At 48.1% G+C, this 18,325-nt stretch overlaps 1 protein-coding gene across 1 annotated transcript in view; it reads left to right on the plus strand.

Moving 5' to 3' along the window:
- Positions 1-13,731: 13,731 nt before the first annotated feature.
- The window catches only part of LOC139253679 (probable G-protein coupled receptor 139), a 72,314-nt gene continuing 67,720 nt past the window's right edge, over positions 13,732-18,325 (plus strand). Inside the window, exon 1 of the mRNA XM_070873515.1 lies at positions 13,732-13,808. Within this exon, the coding sequence (XP_070729616.1) occupies positions 13,732-13,808 (77 nt within the window). The remainder of the gene's footprint in view (positions 13,809-18,325) is intronic.

Here is an 18,325-nt window from a genome sequence, read left to right on the forward strand (position 1 = left end):
TGCTGTTGGGGAGAGTTTAAACTAGCTTGGCAGGGGGATGGGCACCTGAGAACACATTCAAAAGGGAAGGAAGTAAAGCAGAAATTGGATAGCATGAATTTAGAAAGCAAATCTGTAAAACAGAGGAAACAAGGAGGTCTTCCTGTGCTAAATGGTATATACTTTAATGCAAGGAGTGTAGCGAGTAAGCCAGATGAGCTAAGAGCACAGGTAGATACTTGGGAGTATGACATTATAGCCATTACAGAGACATGGCTTAAAGAGGGGCAGGTTTGGCAGATCCATATTCCTGGTTACAGGATTTTTTGACAAGACAGAGAGGGGGGTAAAAAGGGTGTCACAGTATTGATTAAATAAACTATTACAGCGGTGAGGAGGGATATTTTGGAGAGATCATCAAATAAGGCCATATGGGTCGAATTTAAAAATAAAAAAGGGGCAATCGCACTGCTGGCTGTGTATTATAGACCCCCAAACAGAGGGAGGGAGATAGAGGAATAAATATGTCGGCAAATTGCTGTGAAGTCCAAAAACGATAGGGCAGTAATAGTCGGGGATTTTAACTATCCTAATATTGATTGGGAAAAATTTAGTGTGAAGGGTATAGAGGGTGCGGAATTCTTAAACTGCATTCAAGAGAACTTGTCAGAGGGGGCGGTTTTGGATTTCGTTTTGGGGAATGAAGCTGGGCAGGTTGAAGGGGTATTAGTGGGAGAGCACTTAGGTGCCAGTGACCATAATTCAGTCAGATTCAAGTTAGTTATGGATAAGGACAAGGATAGGCCTCGAATAAAAGTCCCAAATTGTGGAAAAGCTAACTTTGCTAAGTTGAGGGGTGATTTGGCCACAGTGGACTGGAAATTGTTTAACAGGGGTTGACACATACTTACCCGATGGGCCGACTCAGGATCCACCCCTCAAGCACCGCGATTGATTGCAGAACATGCTGCTCCCTGGGCCCTCCGGTCTCTGAGCTCTCTTCCTGTTGGTTCCCAGGGCAATCAATCACCACTCGCCAACATTACACTGACAGATTAAGTTGAGATGCTCGGAGGAAGAAATAAAATGAGGCCGTGAATCTGAGTTAAGAAATAAAATTAGAAAAGCATGATTAAATGAATGAGGAGAGGCAATATAAACTAAAGAGTACAATCCTAAAGGGGATGCATGAACAGTGAGATCTGCGGGTATATGTGCACAAATCGCTGAAGGTGGCAGGACAGGTTGAGAAAGCAGTTACAAATGCTTACTGGATCCTGGGCATCACAGAGTACAAAAGCAAGGAAGTTATGATGAACCATTGTAAAACTCTGGTTCGGCCTCAACTGGATCATTGTGTCCAATTCTGGGCACCGCACATTAGGATGTGAAGGCCTTCGAGAGGGTGCAGAAAATATTGACAAGAATGATTCATGAGATGAGGGACTTCGGTTACGTGGATTGACTGGAGAAGCTGGAGTTGTTCTCCTGGGAGCAGAGAAGGTTGAGAGGAGAATTGATAGAGGTGTTCAAATTCATGAGGGGTCCGGACAGAGTAGATAGAGAGATACTGTTCCCATTGGTGGAGGGGTCGAGAACCAGAGGAGACAGATTTAAGGTGATTGGTAGATGAACCAAAAGCAACATAAGAAAAATCTATTTTATGCAGCGAGTGTTTAAGATCCGGAAAGCACGGCCTGAAAGGCTGGTGGAGACAGACTCAATCACAGCTTTCAAAAGGAAGGTGGATAAGTATCTGAAAGAAAACATTTGCAGGGGGAAAGGGCGGGGCAGTGGGACTAGCTGTGAGCCGGCAAGGGCTCGACGGGCCGAATGGCCTTCCGTGCTGTAACCATTCTTTGATTGTGTGAGCAGAACCACTCTGTTCCCTGACTCAATCTAAAGCCTTCCTGATTGTGAGCACCTCTGTTAAAACTGTCTATCTCCGCCTTAAATAAATTCAATGACCCAGCCTCCACAGCTTTCTGGGCAGAGATTTCTGCAGATTTACAGCACTCAAGAGAAGAAATTCCTCCTCATCTCAGTTTTAAATGGGCGGCCCCTTCTTTTAAGACAATGTCCCCTAGTAATCGGTTTCTCCATGTGGAAACATCGTCTCTGCATCCACCTTGTCGAGCCCCCTCCTTATCTTATAAATTTCAATAAGATCACCCCTCTTTCTTCTAAACTCCAATGTGTACAGGCCCAACCTACTTAACCTATCCTCATAAGTCAACCCCTTCATCTCCAAAATCAACTTGCATTCACTGGTTCCACTCTGTCCCTTCCCCTGAAGGTGCTGACTCTGGCTGGGTTCAGTTCTACACTCACTGGTTCCCCTCCCCTGAAGGTACTGACTCTGGCTGGGTTCAGTTCTACACTCACTGGTTCCCCTCCCCTGAAGGTACTGACTCTGGCTGGGTTCAGTTCTACACTCACTGGTTTCCCTCCCCTGAAGGTACTGACTCTGGCTGGGTTCAGTTCTACACTCACTGGTTCTCCTCCCTTGAAGGTGCTGACTCTGGCTGGGTTCAGTTCTACACTCACTGACTCCCCTCCCCTGAAGTTCCTGACTCTGGCTGGGTTCAGTTCTACACTCACTGGTTCCCCTCCCCTGAAGTTGCTGACTCTGGCTGGGTTCAGTTCTACACTCACTGGTTCCCCTCCCCTGAAGGTGCTGACTCTGGCTGGGTTCAGTTCTACACTCACTGGTTCCCCTCCCCTGAAGGTGCTGACTCTGGCTGGGTTCAGTTCTACACTCACTGGTTCCCCTCCCCTGAAGGTACTGACTCTGGCTGGGTTCAGTTCTACACTCACTGGTTCCCCTACCCTGAAGGTACTGACTCTGGCTGGGTTCAGTTTCAGACACTGACATCATTCGCATTGTTCCTGCAGCAAAATGGCCGCGCATGCGCTATGGTACTCACTGAATGAAGAAGGCGGAGCGCTGAAGCTGCCTTCCTGTACGAAGATGGCCGCCGTTAGCCTGGGCCTGTGACCGGGAGAAAACCCCGAAGCTGCAACCGCCGATATTCCGTTGATTATTCCGGGCTTGCGGCGAGCACCGGTTGTTTATGAAGCCTCCCCAGCTCCTGGCTGGTCCATTACTCCCCTCCGTCCCGCTGAAAAGGACACTTCTGAGGAGCCTGTCCAAAACACATCTTGTCCGCCATTACAGGTGTCGCGCATGCTCCAAACACAGCCAGGGTCCGCGCCTGCGCACTGACCTCCGTTAAACTTGGTGCGGCACATTCTCCCCCGCGGGGCATGCTGGATACATAAGACCATGAGAAATAGGAGCAGGAGTGGGCCACCCGGACCCCTGAGCCTGCTCTCCATTCAATAACATTTGACTGGACAGTCGAGGGGGAGCGTCACTCTATCTCACCCGTGCTGTACCTGCCCTGAGAGTCTTTGATGGGACAGTGTACAGGGAGATTAACTCTATCTAACCAATGCAGTACCTAACCTGGGAGAGTTTGGGACAGGCTGGAGGGAGATTTAATCTTTATGTAACCCGTGCTGTACCTGCCTTTGAATGTCTGGTGAGACCATGTAGAGGGACCTTTACTCTGCATCTAACCTGCGTTGCAAGTTCCCTGGAAATAGTTGATGGGACAATGTGTATTTAATTGTGTATTTCACCTGTGTTGTCCTGCCATGGGAGTGTTTGATAGGTCAGCTTACAGGGTGCTTTAAATTGTGACTAACCCTTGCTGTACCTGACCTGGGATTCTTTAGGACAGTGCAGGAGGAGCTTTACTCTGTATGTAACCCGTGCTGTATCTGCCGTTGGACTGTGTAGAGAGAGATTTACTCTGTATTTAAATGGTGCTGTACTTCACCTCAGAGTGTTTGATGGGACAGTGTAGGGGGAGCTTTACTCTGTATCTAACCCGTGATGTACCTGCCCTAGTTGTGTTTGATGGGGCAATGTAGACGAAGCTTTACTTTGAATCTGAGTGGGGATAAATGGGCCATTTTCCAGTTGGCAAACAGTGATTAGTGGGGTGCTACAGTGATCGGTGCTCAGTCCTCAACTATTTACAATCTATATTAATGACTTGGATGAAGGGACCGAGTGTAATGTAGTAACGATTGCTGATGATCCAAAGATGGATTGGAAAACAGATAAGATAATGAGAGGGCTCGACAAGGTGAATGCAGAGAAGATATTTGTACTCATAGGGGAAACTAAAATTCGGGGACCCAGTCTCAGAATAAGAGGTCGCTCATTCAAAACTGAGATGAGGAGAAATTTCTTCTCTCAAGGGTTATAAATCTATGGAATTTCTGCCTTAGAGAGCTGGGTCATTGAATATATTAAAGGCAGAGATAGACAGATTTTTGAGCGACAAGAGAATAAGGTGTATGGGGAGCAGGCAGGAAAGTAGAGCTGAACTCAAGATCAATCAGCCATAATCTTATTAAATGGCGGAGCAGTCTCGAGGGGCAAGTGGCCTACTCGTGCTCCTATTTATTATATTATCATCGACCCTGTTCTATCCTTCCCTGGGAGTGTGTGATGGGACAATGTAGACGGAGCTTTACTCTGTATCTAACGTGTGCTGTACCTGCCTCAGAATTTTTGTTGGGGTATTGTAGAGGGAGAGATTACTCTGTATTTATCGCATGCTGTACCTGCCCTCGGAGTGTGTGATGGGACATTGTAGACGGAGCTTTATTCTGTATCTAACCCCGTATTGTACCTGCCCTTGGAATGTCTGGTGGGACAGTGTCGAGGGAGCTTTACTCAGTATCTAAGCAAGGCAAGTCTCTCATTCCTTAGATAAGGAGACCATAACTGTGCACAGTGCTCCAAGTGTGGTCTCATCAAGGCTATGTACAATTGTAGAGAGAGATTAGAGAGAGAATTACACTGTATCTAAATTATGCTGTACCTGCCCTTGGAATGTTTATTTGGACAGTGCAGAGGGAGCTTTACTTATTATCTAACCAATGCAGTACCTGCCCTGGGAATGTCCGGTGGAACAGTATAGAGGGATACTTAGTCTATATCTAATCCATGCTGTACTTGCCCTGGGATGGTTGGGACAGAGTAGTGGGAGATGCACCCCATGTCTAACCCCGTGCTGTACCTGCCCTGGGAGTGTTTGATGTTACAGTGCAGAGCGAGATTTACTTTGTATCTAACCCCGTGCTGTACCTACCCTGGTGCTGTTTGATGGAACAGTGTAGAGGGAGCTTTTCTCTGTATCTAACCCATGTTGTACCTTCCCTGGGAGTGTTTGGGATATTGTAGACTGAGATTTAATCTGTATCAACCCTAGTAGTGTTTGGGACAAGATGGAGTGAGATTTACTCTGTATCTAACCCCTGCATTATTGGTCGTCCTGACATCAGTCGCAGCAAAAATGCTGAAATCTACTATTAAGCACGTTGTAAGTACTAACAGGATTGGGCAGAATCAGCACGGATTTATTTAGGGAAATTGTACTTGACAAATCTGTTCGCATTTTTGAGGCTTTAACTAGCAGGATAGATCAGGGCGAACCACTGGACGTGGTGTATTTAGATTTACAGAAGGCATTCGATGAGGTGCCACACAAGAGGTTATAAAATAAAATTAGGGTTCATGGGATTGAAGGTAATATACGAGCAAGGATTAAGGATTGGTTAACGGATAGAAAACAGAGAGTAGGAATAAACGGGTGATTTCTGGGTTGGCAGGCTGTAACTGGTGGGGTGATGCAAGGATCGGTGCTTGGGCCCCAGCTATTCACAATCTATATCAATAATTTGGATGAGGGGACCAAATGTAATATATCGAAGTTTGCTGAGGTTGCAAAACTAGTTGGCAATGTAATTTGTGAGGAGGATGAAAATAGGTTTCAAGGGGATATATACAGGCTCAGTGAGTGGGCAAGAACATGGTAAATGGAATATAATGTGAAGAAATGTTAAGTTAGACACTGACAGTAAAAATAGAAAGGCAGAGTATTGTTTTTTTAATTGTGAGATTGGGAAACATTGTGTTCAGAGGGACCTGGGTGTTCTTGTACACAAATCGCCAAAAGTTAATATGCAGGTGCAGCAAGCAATTTAGAAAGCAAATGGTATATTGGCCTTTATTACAATGAGATTTGAATATTTACGTCTTATTGCAATTATACAGGGCCCTGGTGAGACCACACCAGGAGTATTGTGTACTGTTTCGTTCTCCTTACCTAAGGAAAGATAAACTAGCTGTAGAGGGAGTGCAATGAAGATTCACCAGACTGATTCCTGGGATGGGGGGATTGTCTTATGAGAGATTGAATAGACTCGGCCTACATTCTCCAGCGTTTAGAAGAATGAGAGGTGAGAGGCGACACCCACAGTCCATGAACACATTTTTAAAAAGGGATGTGCGGTGTTTAACTTTGATAAAGGACGCCAGCCAAATTATTAGAGACACTCCCTGTCCTTCAGGACATGTGTTCAGGGGAGAAGCTGATGGTTTTATCTGATCATCTTTGGGTTAAATGTTGTGCTCATCGAGCTGAGCACCTCGTGCCAGCATCAAACACTCTCCAGTCGGGCACAGCTCGGGTTATATACAGAGTGAACTCATCGGTCGCTCCCCGGCATAGATACTGAGGGACAGGCAGTGTCCGGGACACTGACATTTCTCACTCAATAAGGTATAAATTGATCCTGTACTTCTCCCCATTAATCCTGCGCTCCACACGGCTCGAATCCTGCTCCTGTTCCCTTCCTGTAACAGCACTGCGATCAACCCAGCCCATAATGAGCAGGGCTCAGGGAGGGTGGTTGCTCGGCGCTGCAGTGATGTCATAAAGCAGGGCCATTCAGGCCAGCTGGTCGTCTCCTTGCCCTTTAAAGGTGGAGAGCTGGGACATCCTGTCTCCATACACAAACCACTGTTCATACTGAGAATCCCCGGGGAAGGCCCAAGGCCCAAGGCCCAGAGTGTGGAACACAACCAAAGGGGAAAGAGGAGGAGAGAAGGAGAGGTAAATCAAGGAGTGAGGACTGAGAGCCACCAAGCTTCAGTTTTAAAGCCTGGAGACTTCAGGAGGGATCAGTGAGTTCTGTAGTTTCAGGATCCAGGGAGAGAACATGGAGCAGATGGGGAGACTGGTGTGGATTCCAGCACAGTGAGGATGTAGTGGGAGGGAGATTGTGACGGGCCGTGTATTAAGGGTGCAGGAGGGACAAGAGAGGAAAGGTCAGAGGAGCAATTACTGCAGCCGTGTCCATCAATAGTGAGAGAGAGAAGGTGGGGGTCAGTGTGTGCCCTGGACAGGCCGGGAAACTATTTGTTTGCTGTGACCAGCTTTCCTTCTGTCACAAATAGCGTCCTGTAGCCCAGTGACACAAACAGCCAATTAAACTCCAGCCAATGTCCTTTGGTCGGGTGAGGTCTCCCTTTGTGAAACACGGCTGTTGTTAAAGCTTCTCATTCTGACTCGCTCACAGTGAGACAGTATCCACTGTCCCTTTTATTCCATGGGCTTCATCTTTGCTGGTATTGGTAACACGCCCGGTATCACTAAACACAAAACCCAGTCTGTCAATCACTTTCAGCTACTGGACTTAGCGTGTGCCCCACAGCATCTCTCTCACCTTCGATGTGTGAATAGGGCATCACACCTGCAAAGCTTGTTTAAGTTTGTATCCACGGAGCAAATTTATTTGAGAAAAGACTGTAGGAAGATGAGACACATTTCAGGTGCCAATGTGCTGCTGGTTTGCCCGGCATTTTGCCTGCCATGAGAAATAACTGAACATTTCTCCCAGTGTAACCTTTGCTGTAATGAAATGTGTCTTTTAATAAGCCTCATGTCCTTGCTCATGTCTGCTGCAATTGTGTAGAAAGAGGATGTGTGAAGTGATGGTGTTTGTATGGAGATGTGAAACGAGGAAATGGTATTGGCGTGTGGCAGTGACACGGCCTTGTGGTCACAGGCAGAACCATGCACCGATATCCTTGTCGTTATGGTTTGAGCAGGGTCAGTTCATGAATGCTCAAGCTAAGAGGTGCCAGGGATCGGGAGCAGCGGCAGTAAATAAAATCTAAATGCAAATTCCGATGTAGTTTATCTTCATTTATTCCTATTATAATAGCTTTTGCTGAATGTGGCCTATGCCAAGTGCCAGGATATTGGATCAGGCCCACCACAGAAAATGAGTTTGACATCTTGAGGTCGATAATGTCAACCGGATTCCGCCATCCACCAACCGAACAACTTCTTCACAAACTCAAGCTAGTTTGTAAGATGTGACCATGTTTACCAGAATCCATGTTCAGTATCTGTAATGGCCCCTTCCCTTTCCCCATGATGGAAAACAACAGCTCTCAGGATCCCTTCTAGCACCTTCCTGGTGATCAAGGTCACGTTGATGGGCCTTCAGTTCCTGAGCTCTGACTTGTGGCCAATTTGGAAAATGGGAACTACATGTGCTACCTTCCAATCTCAGGGAACAACCCATGACTCTACTGAGCTGTTGGAGATATGGGCAAGTGGCTGACAGAGCACCCGTCCCATCTCTTTAAACATCCTTGGGTGGATATCATCCGCACCTTACACCGTCAAGATTAACCCGCACGGTGACTTTGCTGACTGTGAAGAGAGATGAGAAAGACCAAAGTGCCATTTGCCCCTCTCAGTGTGACCCTGAAGGACTGTGTCGAGGCTGAAGTTCTCCCCCATACGATCTTCCCCCAGATTGTCCTCACTGAGCTCCAGCCAGGTGATGCTAAACACACGGGTGGGAAAGACAAAAATCTACAGCAATGTGTTGAAAGCAACACGAATTTATTTGTCTATATCCCAAATATTAAACTCCAGTCCAGTTACCAGAGTTATTAACATCAGCGGAAACAAACCCCAACTGTCAGAATGAACATGGTTCAGTCGGGATGTGATTAACAGGAGCAATAACAGCAGATACCAACCCCTGCATTCACTTGTGAACTTGCTGGTGTATCAGTAGGTGCAATGACTGAATGAATCCCTTCCCACACTCCGGGTGGAGTAGCGGCGAGAGATCAGGGCTGAGAGATTGGGGCCCACAAGAGGCGAGAGTTTGGGGTGGAGAGATTGTGGCCTACGAGAGGCACGAATTCGGGGCCCGGAAGAGGCAAGGGCCCAGGGACAGCATGGGCCAGACCACACTGTGATCTATGGGCATTAGGATTATGTGCACCAGGTCTGTGCAGCAGAGCTTGGTCTCCAGTCGTCTTGTTTAACACTTGCCACTGGACCAAGACCTCGCTCTGTCCAGCCCGTGTGGTGGCTGGCGTACAACGGACACACACATTAAAAGAATGCATGCACAGGCATCTCCCACCCTTCAATATGTAGTTCGGGACCTGGAATATCAGATCTCATATTGAAACATCTGTGAACTCATCCCTTTTTGGTGTGGAAGTGGGTCATCCTCGATTCAACAGACAGTCTAATACTATACTGCACAGGAGGCCAGGGATTGCCTTCCGCATCCAGCACCCACCCTGATACAGAGCGACAGGGAACTGCTGGGCCTGCTGTATAAATGCAACCAGTTGTTTTCATGGTTTGGGTGAGGCGCTGCCCCCGGTGTTTACTGGGGCCGAGCCCGGTTCTCTGACTCGGGGCGGGGGAGGGGGCCACACTCGGTGTTGCCCGGGGCCTGAGGGCCGCACTCGGTGCTGCCCGGGGCCTGAGAGCAGCACTCGGTGTTGCCTGGGGCCTGAGAGCCACACTCGCTGTTGCCCGCGACCTGAGGGCCACACTTGGTGTTGTCTGGGGCCTGAGAGCCGCACTCGGTGTTGCCCGGGACCTGAGAGCCGCACTCGGTTTTGCCCGGGGCCTGAGAGCAGCACTCGGTGTTGCCTGGGGCCTGAGAGCCACACTCGCTGTTGCCCGCGACCTGAGGGCCACACTTGGTGTTGTCTGGGGCCTGAGAGCCGCACTCGGTGTTGCCCGGGGCCTGAGGGCCGCACTCGGTGTTGCCCTGCGCCGTGCTCGCTCCGCTCTGTCCCTGGGAGCCTCTCCGCACAGGGAGGTGCTCTCTGGGAACCAGTCCTTCACACGCGTTGCCTCCCTGCTGATGGAGATTGGGTGTATTCCCCCGGGCGGAGCACTCTGGGTACAATCATTCGCTATTGTCAGGGAGTGGTACAGCACAGAAGGCCATGCGACCCATCGTGTCTGTGCCAGTTCTTCAGTGGAGCTGTTCAATGAGTCTCACTGCTCTCCTCTTTACCGATAGCTCGGTATATTCTTCCCGGCAAGTATTTATCCAATTCCCTTTTAAAAGTTACGATTGAATCTGCTTCCACCACCCTTTCGGATAGTGCATTCTGGATCATAACAATTCGCTGGGTAACAAATGATCCCACATTTCACCTCTCGTTATTTTGCCAATCATCGGAAGTCTGACTCCTCTGGTTACCTTCCCTAATGCCGCTGGAAAGAATTTCCATATTTACTCTTTCTTCTAAATCATTCATAATTTTGTACATCTCTGTCAAATCTCCTTTTACCATTTTTTGCTCTCTGGAGAAAACTTCACCAGGCTCTCCACATCACGGAAGTCCCACATCCCTGGCACCGCTACTTCCGCACCTTCTCTAAAAGCTTGGCATCATTCCGAAAGTTTGGAGCCCAAACTTGAACACAATTCTCCAGCTGAGGCCGAACCAGTTTTTTTATAAAGGTTTGGCAAACTAAACATCAAATGCTGATATTTCTCTGATGGGGTTTAAAGGGCGAGGTCCATCCAGTCAGTTGGATGTGTCAATGAGACTGCGATCTGAAATAAGCGCATTTGGAGTGGAGAGCCAGGGACATGCTGTGTAACTGGGCGCAAACAGTCCTGCACTCCCCCCACATCACTTGTTTCCCATTTGCCATGAAAGGAACGTGATAGTTGCAAAAATTCATTTGATTTGATTTCAAATAGTTTAGTATAGAAATTGAATTATGTTTCTATGATTTTTTTGCCCCAACTCAGGTTCAAGGCCTCAATTTTTCGCTTCGACTGTGTACTGTCACAGGATTCCAATTCTGCGACTGTACATTGCAATTCCAACCCTGGGACTGTATATTGGGATTCTAACCCTGGGAGTGTATGTGGGCATTCTAACCCTGGGGGAGAGTACATAGGGATTCTAACCCTGGCACTGTACATGGGGATTCTAACCCTGGGACTGTACATGGGGATTCTAACCCTGGGACTGTACATGGGGATTCTAACCCTGGGACTGTACATGGGGATTCTAACCCTGAGAGAGTACATGGGGATTCTAAACCTGGCACTGTACATGGGGATTCTAAGTCTGGCCCTGTACATGGGGATTCTAAACCTGGCACTGTAAATGGGGATTCAAAACCTGGCACTGTACACGGGGATTCTAACCATGGAACTGTATATCGTGTCCAGGCATTCGGGCCCCCTATGGAGCCGACCAGGCCTCTACTTCCCCGCAGTGCTCCAGGTGTGGTCTAGCCAGGGCTTTGTGCAGCTGCAGAAGGCTGGCAGTGCCCATGGAATAGTATCAAGGGAGGTAGCTTAGTCGTGACTTTCATTTTAAACTTTAAATCAACTTGGGAAACTTATAAATAACTTGGGAAAACTTTTTTAAAACTCCAGAAGAAACATTTAAAACTTCTGAAAAAACTTTTAACCAACATGGAAGAACTTTCAGGAATTCTTTTCTTTAAAATTAATTTTATTGAGGAATTGAATACAGTACCCCAATCTAACGAGAAAATAGTTTGGTGTGTTTTATTAGCATCATTTTCAGTCATTTGAAACCAGATTAGACACGACGATGCCTGGCAAGCAGGTGTGCCTCCGACCAGGTGACCTGGACGTCAGCCTCCCGTCTCCCCCCAGAGGCGAGATTTCATCCCTCCATTTATGTATTTATTTGTCTATATCCCAAATATTAAACTCCAGTCCAGTTACAGGAGTTATCATCAGCAGAAACAAACTCCAATTGTCAGAATGTACATGGTTCAGTCAGGATGTGATTAACAGCAGATTCCACCCCTGCAGTCAGTTGTGAACTCGCTGGTGTGCCAGCAGGGTGGATGACTGTGTGAATCCCTTCCCACACTCAGAGCAGGTGAACGGCCTCTCCCCAGTGTGAACTCGCTGGTGTCTCAGCAGGCCGGATGACCGAAAGAATCCTTTCCCACACTCAGAGCAGGTGAATGGCCTCTCCCAAGTGTGAACTCGCTGGTGTGCCAGCAGGTCAGATGACTGAAAGAATCCCTTCCCACACACGGAGCAGGTGAATGGCCTCTCCCCAGTGTGAATGCGTCGATGAATTTCCAGTTCTGATGGCGACCTGAATCCCTTCCCACAGTCCCCACATTTCCACGGTTTCTCCATGGTGCAAGTATCCTTGTGACTGTCCATGGTTGGATGATCAGTTGAAGCCTCGCCCACACACACAACATGTTTACAGTTTCTCAGCGCTGTGAATGGTGCGATGTTTCTTCAAGCTGTGTAACTGGTTAAAGCTCTTTCCACAGGCAGTGCACTGGAACACTCACTCGGGTGTGTGTGTGTCTCGGTGCTTTTCCAGTTACATTGATATTTAAAATATTGTCCCACAGGCAGGACAGACAAATATTTCTCGTTCCGCTTTCAAAGACCGATGATATTCAGGTCCTGATGAATCGATTGATTCTGTCAGATCTTGACGCGATGTTTGGTTTCTGTTTCCTGTCTGAAAATCTCCCCTTCTAATATGCTGTAAAAGGAAATAACAAAACTCATCACTGTCAGTGCAAGACACAAATTCAGGATAGACACATCTCGGGGCCAGGTTTCGACAGGAGTTGCTCCGATTGTTTTGGAGTATCCAATAAATCACAATTCTCCACGTTTAGTTTGTTCCACTTTCAGTCAGTTAGTTCAGTTTCTTTTTCCAGCCACTGACGCCCGTTTTGGCCAGTTAAGCAAGTTTAGACAGCGAAACGTTACTCAAAACTAATTTAGGCCTGAGTCAGTGCTCACTTTTGTACGCTCTGAAAAACCTTGTGGAGACTTTAGAAATCAGGCGCCGGTAGCCAGAGATGGCGGGTGGGGGAGGGGTTGTGGAGGGAAGGGAAGTTCGAGGATTTTCCAAAGCATTAAATACTTCACTTTTAAAAATAAAGAACCATCATCAATAATAAATGATCAATAACTCAATCAATAAATAACATTTAAAAATAAATTAAAAATCAATCAATAAATAAAAAAATAAAAGTTGCTACCTCACCTACTGCAGCACCTATCCGTTCAGGAGCACTGCGAGCCCTCCAGCAGCACACACAGCCCTGCCTGCCTCCTTACATTTTCAAGGTTGAAGAGTTCAGGCGGGGCGTGCCACTGGGGAAGAGTTTGGGCAGGGCCCGCCACCGGGAAAGAGTTTGGGTGGGGCCCGCCGCCGGGGAGGTGGTCGGGTGGGGACCCGTCGGAGAGATGGTCAGACGGCCCCATCACGGAGCTGGTGTTTGGGCGGGCCGACAGGGAGGCCTTGACGTAAGAGCAGTGGCAGTGATGCGAGGCCCGAGGACAGGCAGCGGCGAGGTGAGGGACGGTGAGGCAAGGCGAGGGGCGGCAAGGCGAGGCTCAGGCAGGCAGGCTACTCGGCCCGGGCTAGGGGAAGTGAACATCGCGTCGTTCCTTCGGCCAGTAATAGGATCGCCCACAGCCACGACACGCTGGGAGGGCCAGGAGCTACTGTGTACACACGCAGACCCCACTGCACACACAGGCAGCTGCCGACACTCTTTTTGGCGCATGGCTGTAGCTCCGCCCCCCGCTGCTTCTCTTGTGCTCAGCCCAAAGCAGGCCAGATCACCGTGGAGAATCCCGAGGTAAGTATAAGGCTCACTTTTCCTTCGAGAAAGTCGGCGGACCTCTCGGAGGTGCACCGTTTTATGGGTCAGTCGAAACTTGGCCTCCTAGTTTCCATGGAACATTCTGTCCTCTCTTGTTCTTACAAAGCTGTAAATCCCTGTCCCACACATTGTCTCTCCTGCTGTGCTGAAATCCAAATCAACACACAATTCTAAACTGTTTCTCCTCCACTCCCAGTTTTCACCACCAATTCTGACTGGGTTCAGAAATACACTCACTGGTACACTTCCTTCTCCTATAGGAGTGTACTCTGGCTGGGTTCAGTTCTACACTCACTGGTTCCCCTCCCCTGAAGGTGCTGACTCTGGCTGGGTTCAGTTCTACACTCACTGGTTCCCCTCCCTCTCCTCCCCTGAAGGTACTGACTCTGGCTGGGTTCAGTTCTACACTCACTGGTTCCCCTCCCCTGAAGGTACTGACTCTGGCTGGGTTCAGTTCTACACTCACTGGTTCCCCTCCCCTGAAGCTACTGACTCTGGCTGGGTTCAGTTCTACACTCACTGGTTCCCCTCCCTCTCCTCCCATGAAGGTGCTGACTCTGGCTGGGTTCAGTTCTACATTCACCAGTTTCTCTCCAATATATGTCCCATGTGCCCGATCTCCATGTGTGAACCTCGACAGTGAGTGTCGACAGGCTATTCCACTGTCCTCACCTGAGGCCTCACACATGCATTTCCCAGCAGGATCACTGGACCCTCCTCACAATGGCTCAGTTTCTAAACAATAAGGTGATAAGTGGTTATGGGGAGCGGGCAGGGAACAGAAGAACATAAGAAATAGGAGCAGGAGTAGGCTATAGCGCCCCTCGAGCCTGCTCCGCCATTCAATAAGATCATGACTGATCTGATCATGGACTCAGCTCCACTTACCGGCCTGCTCCCCATAATCTCTTATCGTTTAAGAAACTGTCGATTTCTGTCTTAATTTTATTCAATGTCCCAGCTTCCACAGCTCTCTGAGGCAGCAAATTGCACAGATTTACAACCGTTTGATAGAAGAAATTTCTCCTCATCTCTGTTTTAAATGGGCGGCCCCATATTCGAAGATTATGCCCTCTAGTTCTAGTCTCACCTATCAGTAGAAACATCCTCTCTGCATCCACCTTGTCAAAACCCCTCATAATCTTATACATTTCGATAAGATTACCTCTCATTCTTCTGAATTCCAATGAGTAGAGGCCCAACCGACTCAACCTCATAGGTCAACCCCGTCATCCCCGGAATCAACCTAGTGAACCTTCTCTGAACTGCCTCCAAAGCAAGTATATCCTTTCGTAAATATGGAAATCAAAACTGCACGCAGTAGTCCAGCTGTGGCCTCACCAATACCTTATATAGCTGTAGCAAGACTTCCCTGCTTGTATACTCCATCCCCTTTGCAATAAAAGCCAAGATACCATTGGCGTTCCTGATCACTTGCTGTACCTGCATACTATTCTTTTGTGTTTCATGCAGAAGTACCTCCAGGTCCCGCTGTACTGCAGCACTTCGCAATCTTTCTCCATTTAAATAATAACTTGTTCTTTGATTTTTTTTCTGCCAAAGTACATGACCTCACACTTTCCAACATTATACTCCATCTGACAAATTTTTCCCCACTCACTTAGCCTGTTTATGTCCTTTTGCAGATTTTTTGTGTGCTCACACATTGCTTTTCCTCCCATCTTTGTATCGTCAGCAAACCTGGCTACGTTACACTCAGTCCCTTCTTCCACGTCGTTAATATTGATTGTAAATAGTTGGGGTCCCAGCACTGATCCCTGCGGCACCCCACGAGTTACGAGTTGCCAACCCGAGAATGAACCATTTATCCCGACTCTCTGTTTTCTGTCAGTTAGCCAATCCTCAATCCATGCTAATATATTGCCTCCAACCTCCTCAACATTTCCTCATTAGTCCATCCCCTCATCTCCAGAATCAACCTCGTAAACCTTCTCTGAATTGCCTCCCCTCTCCACCGCTGAAGATGCTGAATCTATCTGGTTTCAGTTATGCACTCACTGGTTCCCCTGCCCTGAAGGTGCTAACTCTGGCTGGGATCCATTTTGCACTCACTGGTACCCCTCCCTCCCATCTGCCACTCCCCTTAGGGTGCTGACTCTTGCTGGGTTCAGATATAGACTCTCTGGTTCCCCTCTCATTCCCTGAAGGTGTAGAATCTGGCTGCGATCAGTTCGACAATCACTCATTTCCCTCCCACCCATCTCTCTCCTCCCCTGAAGGTACTGACTCTGGCTGGGTTCAATTCCACACTCACTGGTTCCTCTCCGCTGAAGGTACTGACTCTGGCTGGGTTCAGTTCTACACTCACTGGTTCCTCTCCCCTGAAGGTACTGACTCTGGCTGGGTTCAGTTCTACACTCACTGGTTCCCCTCCCCTGAAGGTACTGACTCTGGCTGGGTTCAGTTCTACACTCACTGGTTCCCCTCCCCTGAAGGTACTGACTCTGGCTGGGTTCAGTTCAACACTCACTGGTTCCCCTCCCTCTCCTCCCATGAAGGTGCTGACTCTGGCTGGGTTCAGTTCTACATTCACCAGTTTCTCTCCAATATATGTCCCATGTGCCCGATCTCCACGTGTGAACCTCGACAGTGAGTGTCGACAGGCTATTCCACTGTCCTCACCTGAGGCCTCACACATGCATTTCCCAGCAGGATCACTGGACCCTCCTCACAATGGCTCAGTTTCTAAACAATAAGGTGATAAGTGGTTATGGGGAGCGGGCAGGGAACAGAAGAACATAAGAAATAGGAGCAGGAGTAGGCTATAGCGCCCCTCGAGCCTGCTCCGCCATTCAATAAGATCATGACTGATCTGATCATGGACTCAGCTCCACTTACCGGCCTGCTCCCCATAATCTCTTATCGTTTAAGAAACTGTCGATTTCTGTCTTAATTTTATTCAATGTCCCAGCTTCCACAGCTCTCTGAGGCAGCAAATTGCACAGATTTACAACCGTTTGATAGAAGAAATTTCTCTTCATCTCTGTTTTAAATGGGCGGCCCCATATTCGAAGATTATGCCCTCTAGTTCTAGTCTCACCTATCAGTAGAAACATCCTCTCTTCATCCACCTTGTCAAAACCCCTCATAATCTTATACATTTCGATAAGATTACCTCTCATTCTTCTGAATTCCAATGAGTAGAGGCCCAACCGACTCAACCTCATAGGTCAACCCCGTCATCCCCGGAATCAACCTAGTGAACCTTCTCTGAACTGCCTCCAAAGCAAGTATATCCTTTCGTAAATATGGAAATCAAAACTGCACGCAGTAGTCCAGCTGTGGCCTCACCAATACCTTATATAGCTGTAGCAAGACTTCCCTGCTTGTATACTCCATCCCCTTTGCAATAAAAGCCAAGATACCATTGGCGTTCCTGATCACTTGCTGTACCTGCATACTATTCTTTTGTGTTTCATGCAGAAGTACCTCCAGGTCCCGCTGTACTGCAGCACTTCGCAATATTTCTCCATTTAAATAATAACTTGTTCTTTGATTTTTTTTTCTGCCAAAGTACATGACCTCACACTTTCCAACATTATACTCCATCTGACAAATTTTTCCCCACTCACTTAGCCTGTTTATGTCCTTTTGCAGATTTTTTGTGTGCTCACACATTGCTTTTCCTCCCATCTTTGTATCGTCAGCAAACCTGGCTACGTTACACTCAGTCCCTTCTTCCACGTCGTTAATATTGATTGTAAATAGTTGGGGTCCCAGCACTGATCCCTGCGGCACCCCACGAGTTACGAGTTGCCAACCCGAGAATGAACCATTTATCCCGACTCTCTGTTTTCTGTCAGTTAGCCAATCCTCAATCCATGCTAATATATTGCCTCCAACCTCCTCAACATTTCCTCATTAGTCCATCCCCTCATCTCCAGAATCAACCTCGTAAACCTTCTCTGAACTGCCTCCCCTCTCCACCGCTGAAGATGCTGAATCTATCTGGTTTCAGTTATGCACTCACTGGTTCCCCTGCCCTGAAGGTGCTAACTCTGGCTGGGATCCATTTTGCACTCACTGGTACCCCTCCCTCCCATCTGCCACTCCCCTTAGGGTGCTGACTCTTGCTGGGTTCAGATATAGAATCTCTGGTTCCCCTCTCATTCCCTGAAGGTGTAGAATCTGGCTGCGATCAGTTCGACAATCACTCATTTCCCTCCCACCCATCTCTCTCCTCCCCTGAAGGTACTGACTCTGGCTGGGTTCAATTCCACACTCACTGGTTCCTCTCCCCTGAAGGTACTGACTCTGGCTGGGTTCAGTTCTACACTCACTGGTTCCTCTCCCATGAAGGTACTGACTCTGGCTGGGTTCAGTTCTACACTCACTGGTTTCCCTCCCCTGAAGGTACTGACTCTGGCTGGGTTCAATTCCACACTCACTGATTCCTCTCCCCTGAAGGTACTGACTCTGGCTGGGTTCAGTTCTACACTCACTGGTTCCCTTCCCCTGAAAGTACTGACTCT

Source organism: Pristiophorus japonicus, unplaced genomic scaffold (assembly GCF_044704955.1).
Source record: "Pristiophorus japonicus isolate sPriJap1 unplaced genomic scaffold, sPriJap1.hap1 HAP1_SCAFFOLD_503, whole genome shotgun sequence".
NCBI lineage: Eukaryota > Metazoa > Chordata > Chondrichthyes > Pristiophoridae > Pristiophorus > Pristiophorus japonicus.